General features: G+C 44.2%; 1 protein-coding gene across 1 annotated transcript in view; it reads right to left on the reverse strand.

Annotated features, from left to right (window-relative positions):
• plxnd1 (plexin D1) overlaps positions 1-17829 on the reverse strand; it is an 87868-nt gene that overhangs the window by 55534 nt on the left and 14505 nt on the right. The window contains exons 3-7 of the mRNA XM_086033380.1: positions 16970-17101; positions 14775-14875; positions 10196-10325; positions 7217-7394; positions 6390-6498 (exon numbers count right to left, since the gene is read on the reverse strand). Of these exons, the coding sequence (XP_085889506.1) occupies positions 6390-6498; positions 7217-7394; positions 10196-10325; positions 14775-14875; positions 16970-17101 (650 nt within the window). The remainder of the gene's footprint in view (positions 1-6389; positions 6499-7216; positions 7395-10195; positions 10326-14774; positions 14876-16969; positions 17102-17829) is intronic.

A 17829-nucleotide genomic window follows, 5' to 3' on the forward strand; every position in this document is an offset into this window, starting at 1 on the left:
TGTTGGCAAACTTCAGACAGAGGGACCATCTTATAGGACAATCTTTGAAGAGATAACATAGTGGGCCGTTTATCGTGCTTGTAACCCTAACCAGCGTGTGTTCCCACCTGAGGGCAAGCGGAAGGCATCTATTTTGGAAGAGCCGCTTAAGATTTTTCCAATGGATGACACACATAGCGTTTATTAGACAGGCCTTCTGTTGGAGTGGAGGAAACACTGAAAATATGCTTAACTGTTTGCGGATGTGTGAAGCTTTTCTGTCATCACCTAAAATGTAAGAAAGCTGCTGTTTTGTCTTTGATTGGGTTTCTGACAAGTGTGTGTCCGAGTCCCCGCTGTGGTGTGTTTGCGTGTGCGTGTGTGCGTGTTTCAGGGAACCGTGTGTGTGTGTGTTTTGCCTCCAGGAATAGACAGATGTCCCACACCAGGAATGATAGCGCCTCCGGTAATAGCGACACTCTCACAAGGTTTCAAATTGGAAGGACTGAAGTGTGTGTGCATGTGTGTGTTGGCGTGTTAGGGGTGGACTGACAACATGTAATCGAAAAATGTCAGTTTGTGTGGGCGTGTGGGTGTGTGTGTATGTGTGTGTGTGTGTGTGTGAAGTGATTAGAAGCAGACAACCTCCTCATGGCTTGTATCAGCTGCAGCTTTTCTGTTTTCACTGACTACCTTTGTGTCCAACTATAACACATATCCTGCAACACGCACACACACACACACACACACACACACATGCGTGCAAATAGCCCCAAACACACACACAACACACACACACGTACAAGATAAGACAAAAGTATTTGACCACGTGATGGCCACACCTCTACGAAGTCCCCTCTTCCCATTTGCAGCTAAAAGAGCTTGCTGTCTTTTGGGAAGACTTTGGACAGGATGTTGAAGGGTTTTTTTCCCAAAGAACATTTGTAAGGCTACTGGTCAAAATCAGGGTTATAATAGTTTGGGATTTTTCATTACAATTTTTATTTAGATTTAACTTTTTTTTTTTTGTACTTCAGTTATTTTTAATTAGTTTTTAGAGAAAGTTTGTTTGTTTTTTATTACTTTTATTTGTTCAAAAATGCTTTATTTTAGTTTAGTTTGTATGAGCTTTAGCATGATTTTTTTGTTTTTTTTAATATAGTATATGGTGTGCAAGTGTATCGTGTGCAAGATTAAAAAAAGGTCTCATATTGTGTAATAAAGTAAAGTCAACTAAAATACTCAAATGACTGTTTGACCTTTCTTTTACTGCATGGATCTACAACAATACTGAAATAAATACATTTAAAATTTGAAAGCTCATGCAGAGCAATTGCCGGATGAAAATGAAGCATATTTTCACTAGAATAGTTTTCGTTAGTTGTGTAAATGTAAGATGTACTTGCAGTTAGTTTGAAAAAAAAATTGTAAAAACATTTTTTTTCTATTTTGTTTCATTAATTTCAGTTTTATCAATTTCTGTGTTTTTCGTTAAACTAGAATAACCTTGGTCACAATCGCAACGCTCATCCCGAACGTGTTTGGCGGGCTTGTTTCTTCGAAAAATGGCCAAACACTAAAGGTGAAACCCCTTATGATGCTGTCTGCAAACTGCCCCCCGGCCAAAATGAGCCCACACGCGCACACACTAAATACACAAGCAGGCCTGCACTCTTCGGCCCTCTCAGTGAACACAGCGGTTAAACACACATCCTCAATCACGTTTCTGTCAGAGAGAAGTATGTTCGGTGAAAAGATCGCTTTCACGGGGACAAAGAGCAGCCGAGACCAGGAGTGTAGAGACGCGAGCGACCACACGAGAAAACGAGAAACAATAAAGAGGTGCCAAACCCGAGACGCTGACGCTCAAGCAAAACAGGGAATGTGTTTGTTTAAGGAAAGAGAGAGAGAGAGAGAGATTGGGGGGGAAGGGGGGGGGCACGTGTGTGTTACTGAGAGATATAGAGAGAGTGGGAGGGCAGGTTAGGTGATTGTCCTAGTCGGTCGGGGTGGTTGGTGGAATGCTGTGCTCTGGTTACCATTAAGTCCGCTTTGAAGAGGACTCTTTGAGAGAAAACACAAACACACACACACACACAGACACATATGCCCAATATACATACACATTGGCATAGCGACCATTTCATGATTGAAGTGCAACCATTGAGGTTGAAAATGTTGAAACATTTCTCGTTAATGCCTTTTTATGACAACATCCGTCCACTGTTTATCGTCAAGGTACGCGAGTGACCTTAACATAAGCATCACAACCATGACGCACACACATAACAAATGATTCTAGAAAACGCACGCACACAGTTTGTAGCACATGCTTTCTTCGAGAATAAAGTTGTCATTTAAGATCGAGACAATGCAGCTCCAATTGCTTTCTGAGTCTTTGTGCAAAGATTCTTCTCCAAGGCCCAAAGAACACTGGAGAGAAACTTTGTGGTTACGATGGCTGAAAAGTTGCTTTTGTTTTTCCACTGGTGTATGAACGTTTGTGTGATGGGTGAATGTGAGGCCTTGTAAAACACTTTGGCGGGAAGATAAAGAAGCATTAAAGCGAAGTCAACCCAAACATATTTTTTCAAGAATATGTTCAACGCAAGCCCACTAGTTGAAACAAGGCATTCTGATAAATATTGCGTTTGTGGAATAGGACTTAATCCACCTGTTTTTAGCCATCACCGGAGGCGGCCATTTTGTCACTTCTGTCGACTGAAAATGACATCACAACCACTCGGGGCTCAGGTAACGACCAATCACGGCTGACCTGTTTCCTGAAGCTGAGCCGTGATTGGTCGTTAGCTGAACCCTGAGCAGTTGTGATGTCATTTTCAGTTGACAAAAGTGACAAAATGGCCGCCCCCTGAGATGGCTAAAAACGGGTGGATTTTACTGCTTAACTCATATTCCAGAAACGCAATATTAATCAGAATACCATGTTTAGACTAGTGGAGCATTATAACATATTATTGTTAAGAAAATGTTGGGGTTGACTTCCGCTTAAGGCTTCCATGCCATGGTGAGTCTTTCATATCAAATTTATTGGGGGGGTGGAGGTCAAAGTTGGTCGATGGAAAAACTAACGGAAGCCCGTTTAAAATGATAGACTTATATGTGATTAGTATTTGGTCCATCTTGACATATAGGCGGCTAGACGGACGGCTGAAGGCTACCCAGGCTGCAGATGGAAAGCGATAAATGGACCGGGAATTAAATACTAAGATATGAGAAGTACACGAGAAAAGTCTCAACTATTAGAACATTATTGTTGCCCATTTAATGAAATCATAAAGACAGGATTTGCATTGTGATAATGTAAATGCTGAATGAGAGCAACTTCCCGCGCTGCAGATTTGCATGAACATTATTTGCATCAATGTCCGCACGGATCTGGAATTCTAATCAAGGACATTTATTAAAGTGACGTCTACACAAAGTGAGCACAGATCAGCGAGAAGTGGGTCACAAGAATCTCTTTAGGGATTATTCCAAAAAACAGCTTGAAGTGATTAAAATGTGATCGAACAGAGCAGCTCGGCGGTTTGCAAGCCGACGCTCATCCTGTGAGAGTGGCACTCGGCTCATTATCACCTTGGCTGCAAACCGCCGTCTAATTTCACACACGCGCAAATTGGGTGAAGGCTTGCACACATCCACTGCGACCGTCGCCTTCGCACCTTCACACCGCCGTCACAAAGCAAAGAAAAGCGCTCGCAGATCTGACAGCCTCTATAGTGGAAGACACACACGATGGCCGCGATGGCCAAATTGGATCCTCGACATGGTCCCGCAAGCGGGCGGAAGCCAGCTGGATCGCCTCCAGATAGGAGAAAGCCTCTTTGTGACAAAAACAAACATCAGCCAGAGCGGCCAGACATACATATCCAATTTCCTTTGGCTTAGCGTTACAGCATATTAATCGCACGTTTGATCCTGCGCCGGGAAACCTTGAGCGAGCCAATAAAAGAAGCCCAGCGAGGGAACGTGACAGTACTATTTACCCGCTGAGGCCCAAATAGGAAATGTGGGGACAGAGGACGGTGCTGGGAGCAAAGTGGAGAGCCCTTAAAGGCAAGCGCAGCCCCAAAGAGGAGAGGAGCTGACCTCTTGCGTCTCGCAGCCCTTAACTACAACGCCAGCCGGGCGGGGTGCAAGTCGGGAGCCTGCATTAGGAGATGGTGCTAATCTGATTTTATTGCTATTCAAGACTCATTTAGGAAGTTTTATTTTGCAAATCAGGTGACCTTCTAATGTGAAGTTTAGTGCAAGGAGAGTGTCTGGCTTCATACCTGTCAACCCCGGGCTGTGCTGAATCTTACAAAAGTTGTAATTTTCACGTACATTTCTGTATGTAATCTTACACAGTATCTATATAGAATCTTACACAATGTTTATCGCTCAACAGGGGGGGGCGGATTGGGCGGGTCTTTGCTCGTGAAAGTCGGCCGAAGTTTGCAATGGGAATCGCTAACGGACGCTCCGGATTAGAGCCGAAATGGGCAAGACGAGATCGGTCTAACAAAAAACGAGTTTTTTTGTTTTTTGTAAATTGTTATACGGCGTACACAATTTGAAATGATCAAAAAACGTATAAAATACGGGGAAACCGTATACGTTGACAGGTATGTGGCTTCTGCAACATGCGAGGACATGGTTGAGGGTTCAATTTGATGGGAATGTTTAAAAGTTGGAGGGACATAACAAACATCTAGCCGATTGCTGTGTAGCGAGACTAAGCTCTTTGTACATCCGCGTGTTAGCAGCGGGGGTCCAGCGCAGTCACATAATCTGCAACTGTCACAAATGTGGATCGACTCTCCCATGCAAGCGTGTAATCGTCACAGTATTCTGACCAGACTACAAGATAAAGATGGCCAATGAGCGGATCTTGGCACTGTACCTCCATCTGTCATGCTGTCACTGCTTAAAATTGGTTGCTTCAACCTCAACTGTGTGCCTAGCCCAAGGCCGCCTTTACCTACTCATAGGCCCCGGGGCTATGGCACCAAATACAGGCCCCCCCCTCCCCGACTCTAAAGCCCCTATCCCAAATCAAGGGCGAACATTTTTGACTGTTAGCGAAGGTAGAAAAATGCATGTTCACGTCAGGGTTCGTTCAAGGTTGTAAACGTTCGCCAGACTGTCATCAAACGTTCGTCAGACGTTTGTCTGTATTTTTCTTGTTGCAAGGGAAGTTTGAACACGTCCACAAAAAAAAAGAAAAATCCATACAACTGTTGGCGAACGTCTGGTGAACGTTTTGCGAACATTTGCAACATTGAAAGACTCCTGGCGAACTCTGACGCGAACGCCACATTTGCTGCCTTGGAAAGCACTGAAATTGTTTGATGCTCAGTGACATATAGGCATTTTCTGAGATACTCAACTCATTTTTTTAACAGTGACAAACAGATCAGCATGCATATTTATGCATTTTATAAATTTGAACAAATAGCCTACAAATCAGAAAGTTCACACGCTATAGTTTTTATAAACCACTAGTGCATTTCCCAATCACTTCTATGAATAAAAAAAATGTATATATTTTAATAGCATTGCACTGATAAAACTACCCTTAACCAAATTAGCACACGTGGTGCACTCTGGCGCCTACTTGCTCAGATCACAATAGTATGAAAGTAATAAAAGTACAAAAACGTACAAAACACAATATAGAGCTCCGTACACTTCCAACACGCATCCCACAATGCTCGGCGCCAAATGCAAACAAGATCACTTTGGCAGGGTAGAAAACTTGCCATTAATTTATGGATGATAAATGATAGACAGGGAGCAAAAGATTTGATTAAATACAGAACCCAAAGGGAGCCTGGTGACTTTTAGACAAAAGTAACACCATCTTTTGGTGATAGCACGTGCAAAAAAGAGCATTCGTGTGTTTCCTGTCCAAGGTCCACGCATCACATAGAACTGACAGCTGACAAAAATGTAGCCGCAGGAACTGATTCCATTATTGTACGTACCATCATTTTTTTCCTTTTGAGAAACAACAGTAACCATACACGTATGCGCGCTGTATACTGTATATCACTGGTATCAAACTCAAGGTCCGGCGGCCGGATCTAACCCACAACAGCATTTTAAGTGGCCCGCGAAGGCAAGTCATGCGTGTCGACTTCATGTGTCTTGCAAATTTTCTTCACTTTTAACAACACTGAGATGTAATATACGGCAGGTATTTCTTGTTGCCAGTGAAAAGTAGTTGAAAAAACAATGATTTACCGGCTTCTGATTTCAAAACTAGTTATCAATCAATTTGTTGTGTATATGAGATAATAAAAGGCGATCATACAGTTATATGGGTTCTCAGTCAAACATGAGTTTGACACCCTTGCTGTATATTGTGTAGCAGTGCGGGATCACAAAGAGGTGTGACTCACGAGGTTTTGGGGTTTATTGCTCCAGTCCGCCCACAATCGTAGATGATGAAGCTTCCAGACACCACCGATGTGCCGTTCACTTTGATTGCCACGGAGACAGTCAAATGATCTGCCAAAATAAAAGCATGCACACAATCAAACATTTGTCATACAAACAAAACATTTTCGAAATAAACTTTGACTCCAAACCACTTACACGCTACAGACAAAGTAAGAGTAAAAATATGTAAGTCAATCTAAGTAATCAAGAATTCATACAGAGCAATAAAAGAGCCATTCTAAGGGGACTGAAAGATACTTTGCAAAAAGGTTTCATCTATGTCCATAACATTCATGAAAACAGAAATTGTGTTGAGGCAAAAACACACCTTAAAAAGGGAAAGTATTAACTCTTTGTTCATCAAATCTTACTTGCTACCGCCTTGAAAAAGGAACCTGCGTGCCTAATCCATATTTGTAATCTTTACCTGAATGTAATGTATATTGTGTTTATTTCCTGTATTTTCATTGATTCTGCCAATCTCTGTAAAAGAAATTCACTCTATCCATTTATTTCTCAGTAAATGGGCCAACTAAGGAAGGCGTCACACAAAGTGAGTTTCCCCCAATGATATTAAAAAAAAGCAAAAAGCTGAAAAGTACACCTAATGGTATTCCAACAATTGTGGAGGTTATTTCCCAAGAGCACATAAAGGGTTAAATAGTGTGTTGCGTGTTCTCAATCCATAACCTCACGTGTGCAAGCGGATTGAGGACAGTAATGGCCGCAGGTACGCAGACCGACAAACAAAGAGACGGGCGGATGGACGGACGGACGCTTGCCTCACCTGTGCCCGGGAGGATCGGACGGTAGTTTTCCCGAGAGAGGAGGGGACACGTCTGGATCTGAGCGGTGCCGTAGCCCAGGTGCAAGGTGGCGGCGGTCCACAGACCCGGCCCGTATTCGCATTCCACCCGGAAGCCGACCAGGTCGGGAACGATACCGTTGATGAGGATCCCCACGTCCTGAGGCGCAAACGCACACGAGTGAGTTTCACACAAAAAAAAAAAAGCACAGACCAGGACTTTACCAGAAATGTATTTACAATGAAGAAACAGATGGCGAGCTGCTATTTTTTCCCCATCTAAATTTATTAATGTGATGAGATATGACAGCCATGTCATGAGAAACATAACACCTCTCTGATGTGACTCCATTTCAGAAATGTGATTTCAATGTGGGAAAAATCGGGCGACTGTGAGGAAGCGCGAGACAAAATCTTCCAAGGCTGGACAAATACGAATAGAAGTGGTCCACAAACATGTGCTAATGTGTCTTAAAAAGCTCCTCTATTGTTCAGTGGCATTGATCATTTCCTGGCGAAGGCCCTAACTTCCTGCCTGACGCTTCCTGTTTGGGGAGACAACCTTGAGCTAGACTTCCTGTGGCTCCGGTGGGGTTAGCATGTGTTAGCAGCCGCTAGAATGGAACCGCCTGCCTGGCCGCCCGGCCTGAGTGACCCACATAACGGACTAATCCGCGAGTAATGAAGCAATTAATGACATGTCATCTTTCAGCCTTGTCTAATTACGGCCTGGAATTGAGGGTCAAACGGATTCCTCGAGTCCAAATGCTCGGAAAGCTAATTGTCACATTGTTATTATGCTCCAGGTACACGGCTGCAATTTCAGTGAAAACAACACGCACACGTCGTCGCCATCATCGTTCCTGCCTGCTCGCTTGCATTCCAAATCAGGATGAGGGCGTGTGTCACCATTTCCATTTTTCTCAGCCCCCCAATCCCAATAACATATCGCTGAAGCGTATAATGATGGATTTAGCCGAGAAAACGTCAAACAAAATTAGCTTGCCCGCCCCTTAATTCGCATTTATTTTCAGTACGAACTTGTGGTGCATCTTGTGTCGACTCATTATGTGCTTCAATTCATTTCAGAATCGTTGCATAGGAAAATATGCAGAGTACTATGATTCATTTCGTGGCATTGTGCAAGATAGAGCACATAGAGGGCTAGACAGATAAGATAAGGTAAGATATGATAAGATAAGATAATCCAATAAAATGTTATTTATATACCGCATTTCATAACAGCTGGAGCTGTAACAAAGCACTTTGCAAACAAAAAACAATAGATAAATAATAAAATAAATAAATAAATAATAATAATAATAATAAAAAGGCCATAATACACAGTGTGTCAATAAATTAACAGAAAACACTTTATACACCGAAAAGAGCCAAAAATTTCAGGTCTGATCAAAAGCCAGCGAATAGAAGTGTGTCTTTATGCAATTTGTTGACTACAGTTCAGTTGTATTAAGCTTGAAGTACAGTTTGTGTTCAAACATTTATTTAAATAACATTTGTACTTAACGTGCTTGAAAAATAATTAAGTGAAATATTTATTTCCCGCATTTAAGTGCAGTGTTAATGTTCAAACTTTGCATTATATTCCAATGGCTTACAATAATATTACATACACTTGTAAGGACTTAAAAAGTCAACATTTTAGAAGAACACTTAAGCCTACTACACTGCTGTATTTTAACTTTGGTTATTATGGTGGTACTTGGAGAACTAAGTATTTTTCGGCGGTACTTGGTGTAAAAATTTTGAGAACCACTGCTTTAGACCGAACAATGTCATTGATCTTCATGAGACCGAACAATGTCATTGATCTTCATGAACGGTGGCCCTTTGAGATTCTTTTGTGATAAAGGGACACATAAAAAATGTTGAGGTGACAATGCAGATTGTCGGGGATTTGATAAAGCATATTGTGCATACTAAATCCAAACCTAAATCTAAACTAATTTACTTTTCCCAGAACGTGCACACTGAAATGCGCAGCAATCTGCCACGTTTGGCAGACCCCCGAGTGTGCCCGTTTAGCATGAGTTCATTCCACATCTGTTTGCATGAGCAATCAAGTCTGCGGCCATTTTTGCATGCGCACACCTTTAGTAATGTAAATCAAGCTCCGGGGACGTTGAATAAAACAGTGATTAAAATTTCCAATATTTCTGATAAAATCTGTCACAACGTAGCATTAAATTTGAGGTTTCCAATGGAAGCCTCGATTAATACGTTTGATAAGCGTTATAGCACGACCAAACCATGACAGTTGGCTTTGTGTGACCTGTTATCTAAGGCAAAGCACAGGTGTTACCATTAACAAGTGTGCCAATGTTAGAGCAGAACTCGAGCCTCAAGCCACAGCGACTCGATGGAATTCAGCCGGCATTCATGTGATTGTTCACAAGTTGCTTTTCTCTCTGTCAAAGTTTCAGAACACCCACAATTGATGTATCCACATGTCAGTAGCCATGTTGGACTCAAGTAGAGCGCTTGCTGTCAGAGCTACAATATTTACAATATTGGCAAATGGGACATTGCAGTGCAAAAAAAACCCCAAAAAAACCACTAAACATGACAGTCATGATAACAACAAAAGCGCACAACTGAGCGCTGCTGGAAATATCTGAAAGTAATTAATCTTACGGCAAAGCAATGCTAATGTGATGGATTCTAAAACATTTGAATACTCAGCATTGTGATGTCGTAATTGTTGATGTTACACTTGATTATGTAGACAGAAAACAAAACTTAGCCAAATAAACTGCGGCGTCTGATATGAAGTGACCTTAACTTTTGCGATTATTAATATACGGGATGAGGTGTCCAGTTGTAGAGGTTTAAATAGCTTGTCCGCATGATAATCATCCCAACTTGAAGCGCAACAAAGCTCAGACAGTCTCCATCTATTTGTGGAATAGGAGAAGGGTGTCGGAGTCACTGTGTGTGCACCTTGATGTCTGCAGCGATGCTGATCTCTGGCGGCGTCAGGGTCATGGAAGGACACTGCCGGGGGCCTTCACCCATGGCGATCCACGCACGTGCCAACAGTCCCTGGGCACACTCCTCCTGGATGCTGCACCTGAACAAACAGGTAGAGCAAGGCCTTGATCGAAAAGTCACCTCGCCACATGTAACTTCAGGTCACATGACAGATCACGCTCACCCCCCCCTTCAGAATTGTACAGCCAAAGGTACATTTTATCACTGGACGACACAGCACGCCACTCTGTAAGTTGTTTGATCAGCATGCTCCATCTCCGAAACTCATCATCATCATCTTCATCATCATCATCATCATCATCGCTGCATGTAAGCAGCGGCTAATTGAGACGGAGTGGCCTATCATCGCACAAATCCCGACTGCTGGCTTTCGCGCTCAGCCCGCCTGCATCAAGCGCTCCTGTGATACTCACAGCTCACCTGTCACTAACCTTGACTCCGGGTCACATGCATCGCTATGGTAACCCATCCCAGGGGCACTGCCATCACAGACTACTTGTCAGCATGGACTCCGGGGGAACTAGTCATTCTTAAAGCAGTTGGATAAACAGCCCTCCCTCACTGTGTTTTTTTTTTTTTTTTGACCGAACATGTACACAGCGCGCGCTTCTGGGAACACTCATGAATGTCTTGGACAGAGAAGACGACGAGGGATTCATCAAGGGCGAAGGGTGACAAGACACTTTGACTTGTGCCTCACTAATGAACTTCATTGGCTGCCGCTGTTGCTGCTGGCACCCGGCTTGCTTCATCCGCACACTGCAGGACAAAGTGACCTCACATGGAGTAGACCCAGTCTAGCTGCATCCCAACACGCTACATGACGAGTGCGGCGCAATGTCCCCCGCGCCCGCCCCGCCTCACCCCGACAGCCCCCATCTCCTTCACTGTTGTTGCAAAGTGTGTGTGCGTGACTGCATGCTTTAGCGTTTGTGTCTGAGGATTCTCATCCCTTTGGAACCGAGGGGCTGAGAATGGCCATGAGGTCAGCCGCTGTGCTATAAATAGCACTAAGTGGCTCTGAAAGCCACAAAAAAAATCCCCTCCGCATGAATAATCTCATAAATTCCAAGTGCTGTTTTTGCAAACGCAACAGTCGCACTTGAACTGACAGTCACTACACGTTGAACCGTGTTCAGCTGCGGTCACCTCACGACCGACTGTCACCATCACGAATTGAAAAAAAAAAAAAGAAAAGACATTTAAATCTGCTGAATAACTTTATTAGCATTTTTCATACTCCCTACGCACTCTCTGACAATGAGAGTGCTACTGCCATCTACTGTAGTGGATGTGTAATTAAACTTTAATCCAGTACTGAAAAAAAACATGTTTCCTAGGGTCACATGCGCCCCCCTCCCCCAAGGCATCGCTCTGCACCCCCACATGGGTTTGCATGTTTGAGAAGGGCTGGTTTAAACTCATATTTCAATAGCAGACTTTTTCTGTCACAGTGGCGGACGTCGTAAAATCTCTGAAACAATAAACGGCATGCACACGGGCAGATAGATGTTTCTCTTGATTTTGTATAGAGAGAGGAAGTCAGCCTCCAGCTGGGGGCTGAGCTGGCAAACATCTTTTCCCATTTTCCATTGACAAGTTACAGTGAAGCAAGGAGTAGATTTTATCTGCGTTGCACCGCTGGAGAAAACAATTGTGCAAACGTGACCTTTAATCTTGAAAGAACAACATGCAGAACAGCAAATATGTGACTTGGGGTTGCAGACGGCTGAAGCTGCAAGGTGACTGAACAGAAGGAATTGATTCAAGGCTCAGTTCCGCTTCTTGTAGGTCCCCAAAAAAGTGAATAAACACACAAGGAGCAGCCAGTCGACACGCACGCTAACCCAAAATCCTGAAGGCGTGCATTTCAAACAGCCACTTAAAATAAACACGGTTAACATACGCGGCTAAAATATAACCGGCGAAAACTCATCACCTCTCGCTTGCGTGTGCGCGCTCCAGATAAGGTGGCAAGCGACTGTGACTGCTAAACAGCAGGGGAACATAACGTACCAGCCCGTACGCGCACACGCACACTCAGATAAGGGTGATCATTTTGTTCGTAGCAAAGACGGCATACGCCGCATGATTTGATTCCAATAAAGAAATTGAAGTGCTCTCTGGAAAGGGCTGCCCGCATGAAATATTTGATCGAGGACCGATTTTTATCTGTTGCAGGGCTTTGCAGACAACAATGCTTCTCAGACGTGTTTTGGTGCTGGTGACGCGCGGCGACGCACTGGCAGCCATCAGAGCCGTGCAGAAAATCAAGCCGACGCACACAGAGGCAGCTTTGAGGTTTTGGGGGCGATTGCTGCTCAGTGGCCCCTCGGAGGCCGTTGTGAGGCCGGGCCCGACGAGGGCAGGCCACGACGCCGGACGCGGACGCCGGGGCCGACTTTTGATTGTGCAAAGAGCACATCAAACGCTCCCTCATGACATCAGCTCCCAGACAGCCGCGCGCTGGCAGTGACACACGCGCACGCACAGGCTCACACACTTTGACATTTCCTTGTCAAAAGAGCCAGTGTGCGCTCTCCCTCCCACCACCATCGGCGCAGTCAACGCGCCTTTGTCGACGGGGAGAGAGGAGGACAAGGGCGGGGGGGAGGGGGGTGGTAGAGGAGACGAGGTCTGCGGGGCCAGACGTGGAGGATGACTGAGGGATGGCCAAATTCTTGAGGCTACTGGAAAATATGAATGCGCGAGAAAGAGAGAGAGAGAGAGAGAGAGACAGCAAGAAAGCAAGACAAAAAGAGAATCACAAGGGTGAAAACAATGCAGTGAAGCGAGAAAGGGACGACAGATAGATAAATAAGGAGAGGAGACGGGGAGATGACAGTCTGACCGCACGTACGAGCACGGCTCCTCATCACTTCCACTCCTCCAGCTCTGAAATGCCCGTGGCAGCGCCAGAGCCCGGAGAAGCTGCGGCGCAGCTCGTCGCAAAAGTCACTATAGCTCATCCGATTCACTTTAATCACGCAAGCAAGCGAGAAGCCTTCCCTCTCTTCCCGAGAGCTGGCAAAAGCCACAGCAGGGCCACGTTACTCGCAAGCACACATGTGACTCAACGTCAGTGAGGAACAAGCAGGCAAGAGCAAAGCCGGCAAATTCCCCCCAACGACCCGCGAGGCTTGTTTGCCACCGCAAGCCAACAGGAACTCAAACTGCGCGGACCTGGCCAGCGGTCGGACCTTTGATTACGTCCAAACTGCCTCGCGTATACTCGAGTGTGATCGTATTAATCAGTCGCAGGGCGTTTGCACGTCTTGGTGACAGAAGGCTTGATTTAAGACACAGCAAGGCTACGTTTGGATGAGGCCACACAAATCCCTCCTTAGGTCTCTGCAATTCGGAATCATCGGTCCAAGGGCTTAAGGCTTCAGATTTATTTACGACAAATAACGTGCATAAAACGGTGGGGAGTCAAGGGACTAATGGTGTGGAATTGAAACCCGAAGCCTGACAAGACAGCTCTCTGGCCAAATCCAAATTTGCGTCTTAAAAAACTCCATTTTGGAAAATACGTTTTTGTTTGCCCCGATCGGCAGTTCATTAATCAGGTGATTCCCAACCATTGTATGCCAAAATAAATGATTCTATTTCACTTAATTGGTACCAAAATGATCATTTATTTTCTCCGGATAATTTAACTTTATTCATCGATCTCCAACTTCACTTCCACACTTGCAGGAGACCTGCGCCAGCCGTCTCTTTCGACGGGCCACAAAGATCCAGGATGACCCCACCCACCCAGGATACTCTCTAGCCTCTGCTACATTGAAAAAAAAAAAATGCTGTGCGTCATTGACTCCATTTTATTTTGTCAAGTGGTTGCACAAAATAAAATCATCTGAATCCAGAAAGATTAGCAGACCATACATCTACTTTAAAAATGTATCTGGATACAGATGATTTTATTTTGTGCCACCACTTGACAAAATAAAATTGAGTAAACTCAACCATTTATTTCAGTGTAGACTCAGTCATGCAAACCCATACCAGCACATTAATGAATAGCTGCCTCACAATGACTGAAGAAATTGATGAAAGAATCGTCGTCAAAACTATATTTTGAATAACTTTTTTTTTTTTAATCTTTTGCTGCTATATGACAGATGCTAGGAAACCAAATTTCGTTGCATTCTTATACAAAGACACCGTTTCTGCTTTCGTTCTCATCTATCCATGCTAGCGCTGTACAGTGACAGGCACAACGATGGGACGCTCTTTTCACCAGATGTTAGAAGGTGCAGTGAACCTGTCGCCATTCAACAGAATAATCGCCAAGTGTTTAACTAGAGGTCCTCAGATTTCACAAGTAATTTTAGGGGGTAACCTGAGAAGACGTCATCACTAATTCAACAGTTTTCATGATATTTTTGCGTGCCATGAGATTTTTGTAATGTAAAACATGCAGCTTGGCTCAGTTAAGGTTTGATAAGATTTTTTTAGGATAGGACGAGCAACGACTGTGGTAGTTAGTGGCGGGTGGGTACGAGTGGGGGGGGGGCCCTCTTACCTATTCTCCAAAGTGCACCATCCACAGTGGGCATCACGCGCTTCCAAACAGTCGCCGCAACTCGTCCACTGGTCACACTGGGCCACTTTGACCCGCAGCATCTGCTCAAGCATAAAGCACAAACCCTCAGGGGATGCCAAAAGGAAATTCAAATGACTGCATTATCATCACTGGTTCCACCGCTGTGGCAAATATTCTGCCAAATATTTGATATCGTGCTAGTATTGGATTGGATCTCTTATTTTGTGTTATTTTGTGGAAGGCAAAACAATTTTGGAGGCAACAACATCATTGGTCACTACTTTCATATTTTCTTGTAGCCTGGTGGCCTTTTCTTACATTCTGAAATGTTAAAAGTGAAAATAGGCCCGTGCACATCTGAACGCGTCTGTTAGCACAAGATGCTTTTATATTCTGATCCAGACACTATAGTCCATACCATCAAGCTTTGGGGCGCTGAGCTAATCGTTTAACACAGAAAAACAACACTTTCCTGTCGACGCAAATACGAACCTTTGTTGATGTGACTTCTTTGGAAGGCGTTTTGTGTTGTGAGTGAGCATCTGCATTGATAAGGATAAGTTGTCTTTTCAAACGCGTAACCAAACTTTTAAACAAACTGAAACACTTAATGGCAATCTTTTACAGGAATAAAAGTTTTTGTCACTATTGAAGGAAGCAAGTCGTACAAGCTCCATTTTGTCATTTCATTTGTATGCATGCCCTTTCGCCCTGTATGAAAAGCACTCCAGTCTATAGCCCTAGATAGATTTTTAAGGCCCTGATACACCAAAAAGACACTGGCCAACAGTGACAGACGCTTACCCCCTGTGGCGTCCGGCCGGCTGTCGGCACGTCACGCTGGAGGAATACACCGCAACGACAGACAGCGGCGCTGACCATTAAAGTACCTTCTGCGCATGCATAAGATGTAATACCCTTCCATACCATCGGCGGCGGTAGTCACCATTTCTCATGGTTAGAAAACTCAAAAAGCTGTTGGCCGGGGGCGGATTATAAAAACGTAAACAATGCATTCCGCTATATTCTTCGCTCACGATGAACTCCCACGCGAAGTAAACCATCACGTTCTTGACATGGAATTGTGAAATACTTACATTGACAACCCTCGCTCTTGTACTTGTACGAAGATTAAGGCAGCGGAGGCGTGCTCACTGTTTTTCCGCATTTATCACTTGCCGTCGGTGCTGCGAGCGCAGATATGCTAGCTAACAGCCAATCAGAGTGACCAAATGTCACGACTGGCGACGCCGATTCAACGTACGTAAACGCCCCCAAGACGCTTACGGACACTACGACACGGTGTTCACTACACCAAACAGACGGCGCTTAAAGACGCCACGACGCTTCACGACCTCCGACGTCGGTTTGGTCTATCAGGGCCTTGGGATGTTGCTATTCGATTGACGACTACTGATGTTTTTATGAGGCATCACTGTCAAGTGTACCAGAATGTCGGCTGGACCTCCTTAGCCCTGAGAAAAAGAGCATCACTGTTTATTCATGAGGCCTTTCTTCACAATCTGCCTGCCGACATAACAAAAGTGCTTTTCTTGAAGTTATTCATTTACCAAACACATGCTCATGATCCCTTTGCTCTTTAATTCCCAAATGTTAAGACTGAGGTTGGAAAAATTGCACCATTCAAATGGAATCATCTGCTCGTCACAGCTGCACGCGGATGTCTTCGTTGCCCTTTCTTCATTCCTAGCATCTGATTGTCGACGTCACACGTTTTCGATTTGAAATTGCTGCTTTGTAGAATGATGTTATTTCTAATGTTGACAACATGCGTTTACATGTTTACAATTTGTTTTTATGATTTGTCATTGAAAAGCGCTGAATAAGCCTAAATAAGGATGAAAAAAATAAAGTTAAGATGATGAGCAGTTTGTACGCTTTTGCGCTGGACTCCAGTGTGATGGATCCTTTACTGCACCAAACCCAAAAATGTACAAACGTCATTTTTGGCAGACCGTACAGTCATGGCAATTATGCAATTATGCGGTCTTGCCACTTTAATTGTTTAATTTATAAAAATTGTTCAACGTTGTGCCTTCATGTTGTGTCACAAGCACGACCGGCTGATGAGCGAGCGATCATGTATAATCAATTTGGGATTTGATCAGCGTGATGGAATGAGAAGAAACAAACAACGGCAGCCGTTGTCTTACATGGTGGGAGGTCATGAGATAAAGATAGGTCCTGTCATTGGGATCAAAGGTCATGAGGTGGTGGACGGGCTCGCTGGCCGGCAGCTTCAGTGTCCGCTGACTGGCTGACGTCATGTTTGACGTGAGGGTCACCTGTGAAAGACAAGTGTTGGAGCGTTACAAAATGGAAGACCGGGCGCTCGGCACAATTGTCTTTTCGGAATTATATGGGAGTAATATACAATATAGTGTGTGTGTGTGTGTGTGTGTGTTGGGGCAAAAAAATTAAAAGAAATAAATGAAAGTATTACATCAGACCTTTTCCCCATGACGTCACACATGCCATAAGGAAAATAAGCCTTGCATGTCATTTGCCCAGATAGCGAAATGGGTGTGGCCCACACTCTAAAAACAGTTGGGTTAAAAATACAATTTTGGGTCAACAATGGACCGATCCACTGCTTGGGTAGTGACAAATGGGTAGTTTGTACAAAACAACCCCAAAATTGTTCTGTTTTTTACAAACAACCCAAAATGTGGGTTCAATTTGACCCACATTCTTGCGTTGTTCTGTACAAAATAACCCAAATTTTGAATGTGGGTCAAATTGACCCAATTTGTGGATCGGTCCATTTTTGCACCAAAATTTTGTTATTTTTAACCCAACTGTTTTTAGAGTGCAGCGATGGGCCACACGACCCATCTGCACTTGGCCCGCATACCTCAATGGTTGAGGTATGTGGTCCACATCTGGTATCCACGTGGGCCACACAAGGCCCATCTCTCAGCCAAATCGTATAACCGTAGCTGGTCCTATGATGGACCAAAATCGGTTCCTGATTATGGGTCTTTAGTAGTCCACCTCAGGCCCATCTCTCAGC

This window comes from Filicampus tigris, chromosome 1, assembly GCF_054856515.1.
Source record: "Filicampus tigris isolate MCC_2025a chromosome 1, RoL_Ftig_1.0, whole genome shotgun sequence".
NCBI classification, from domain to species: Eukaryota; Metazoa; Chordata; class Actinopteri; order Syngnathiformes; family Syngnathidae; genus Filicampus; species Filicampus tigris.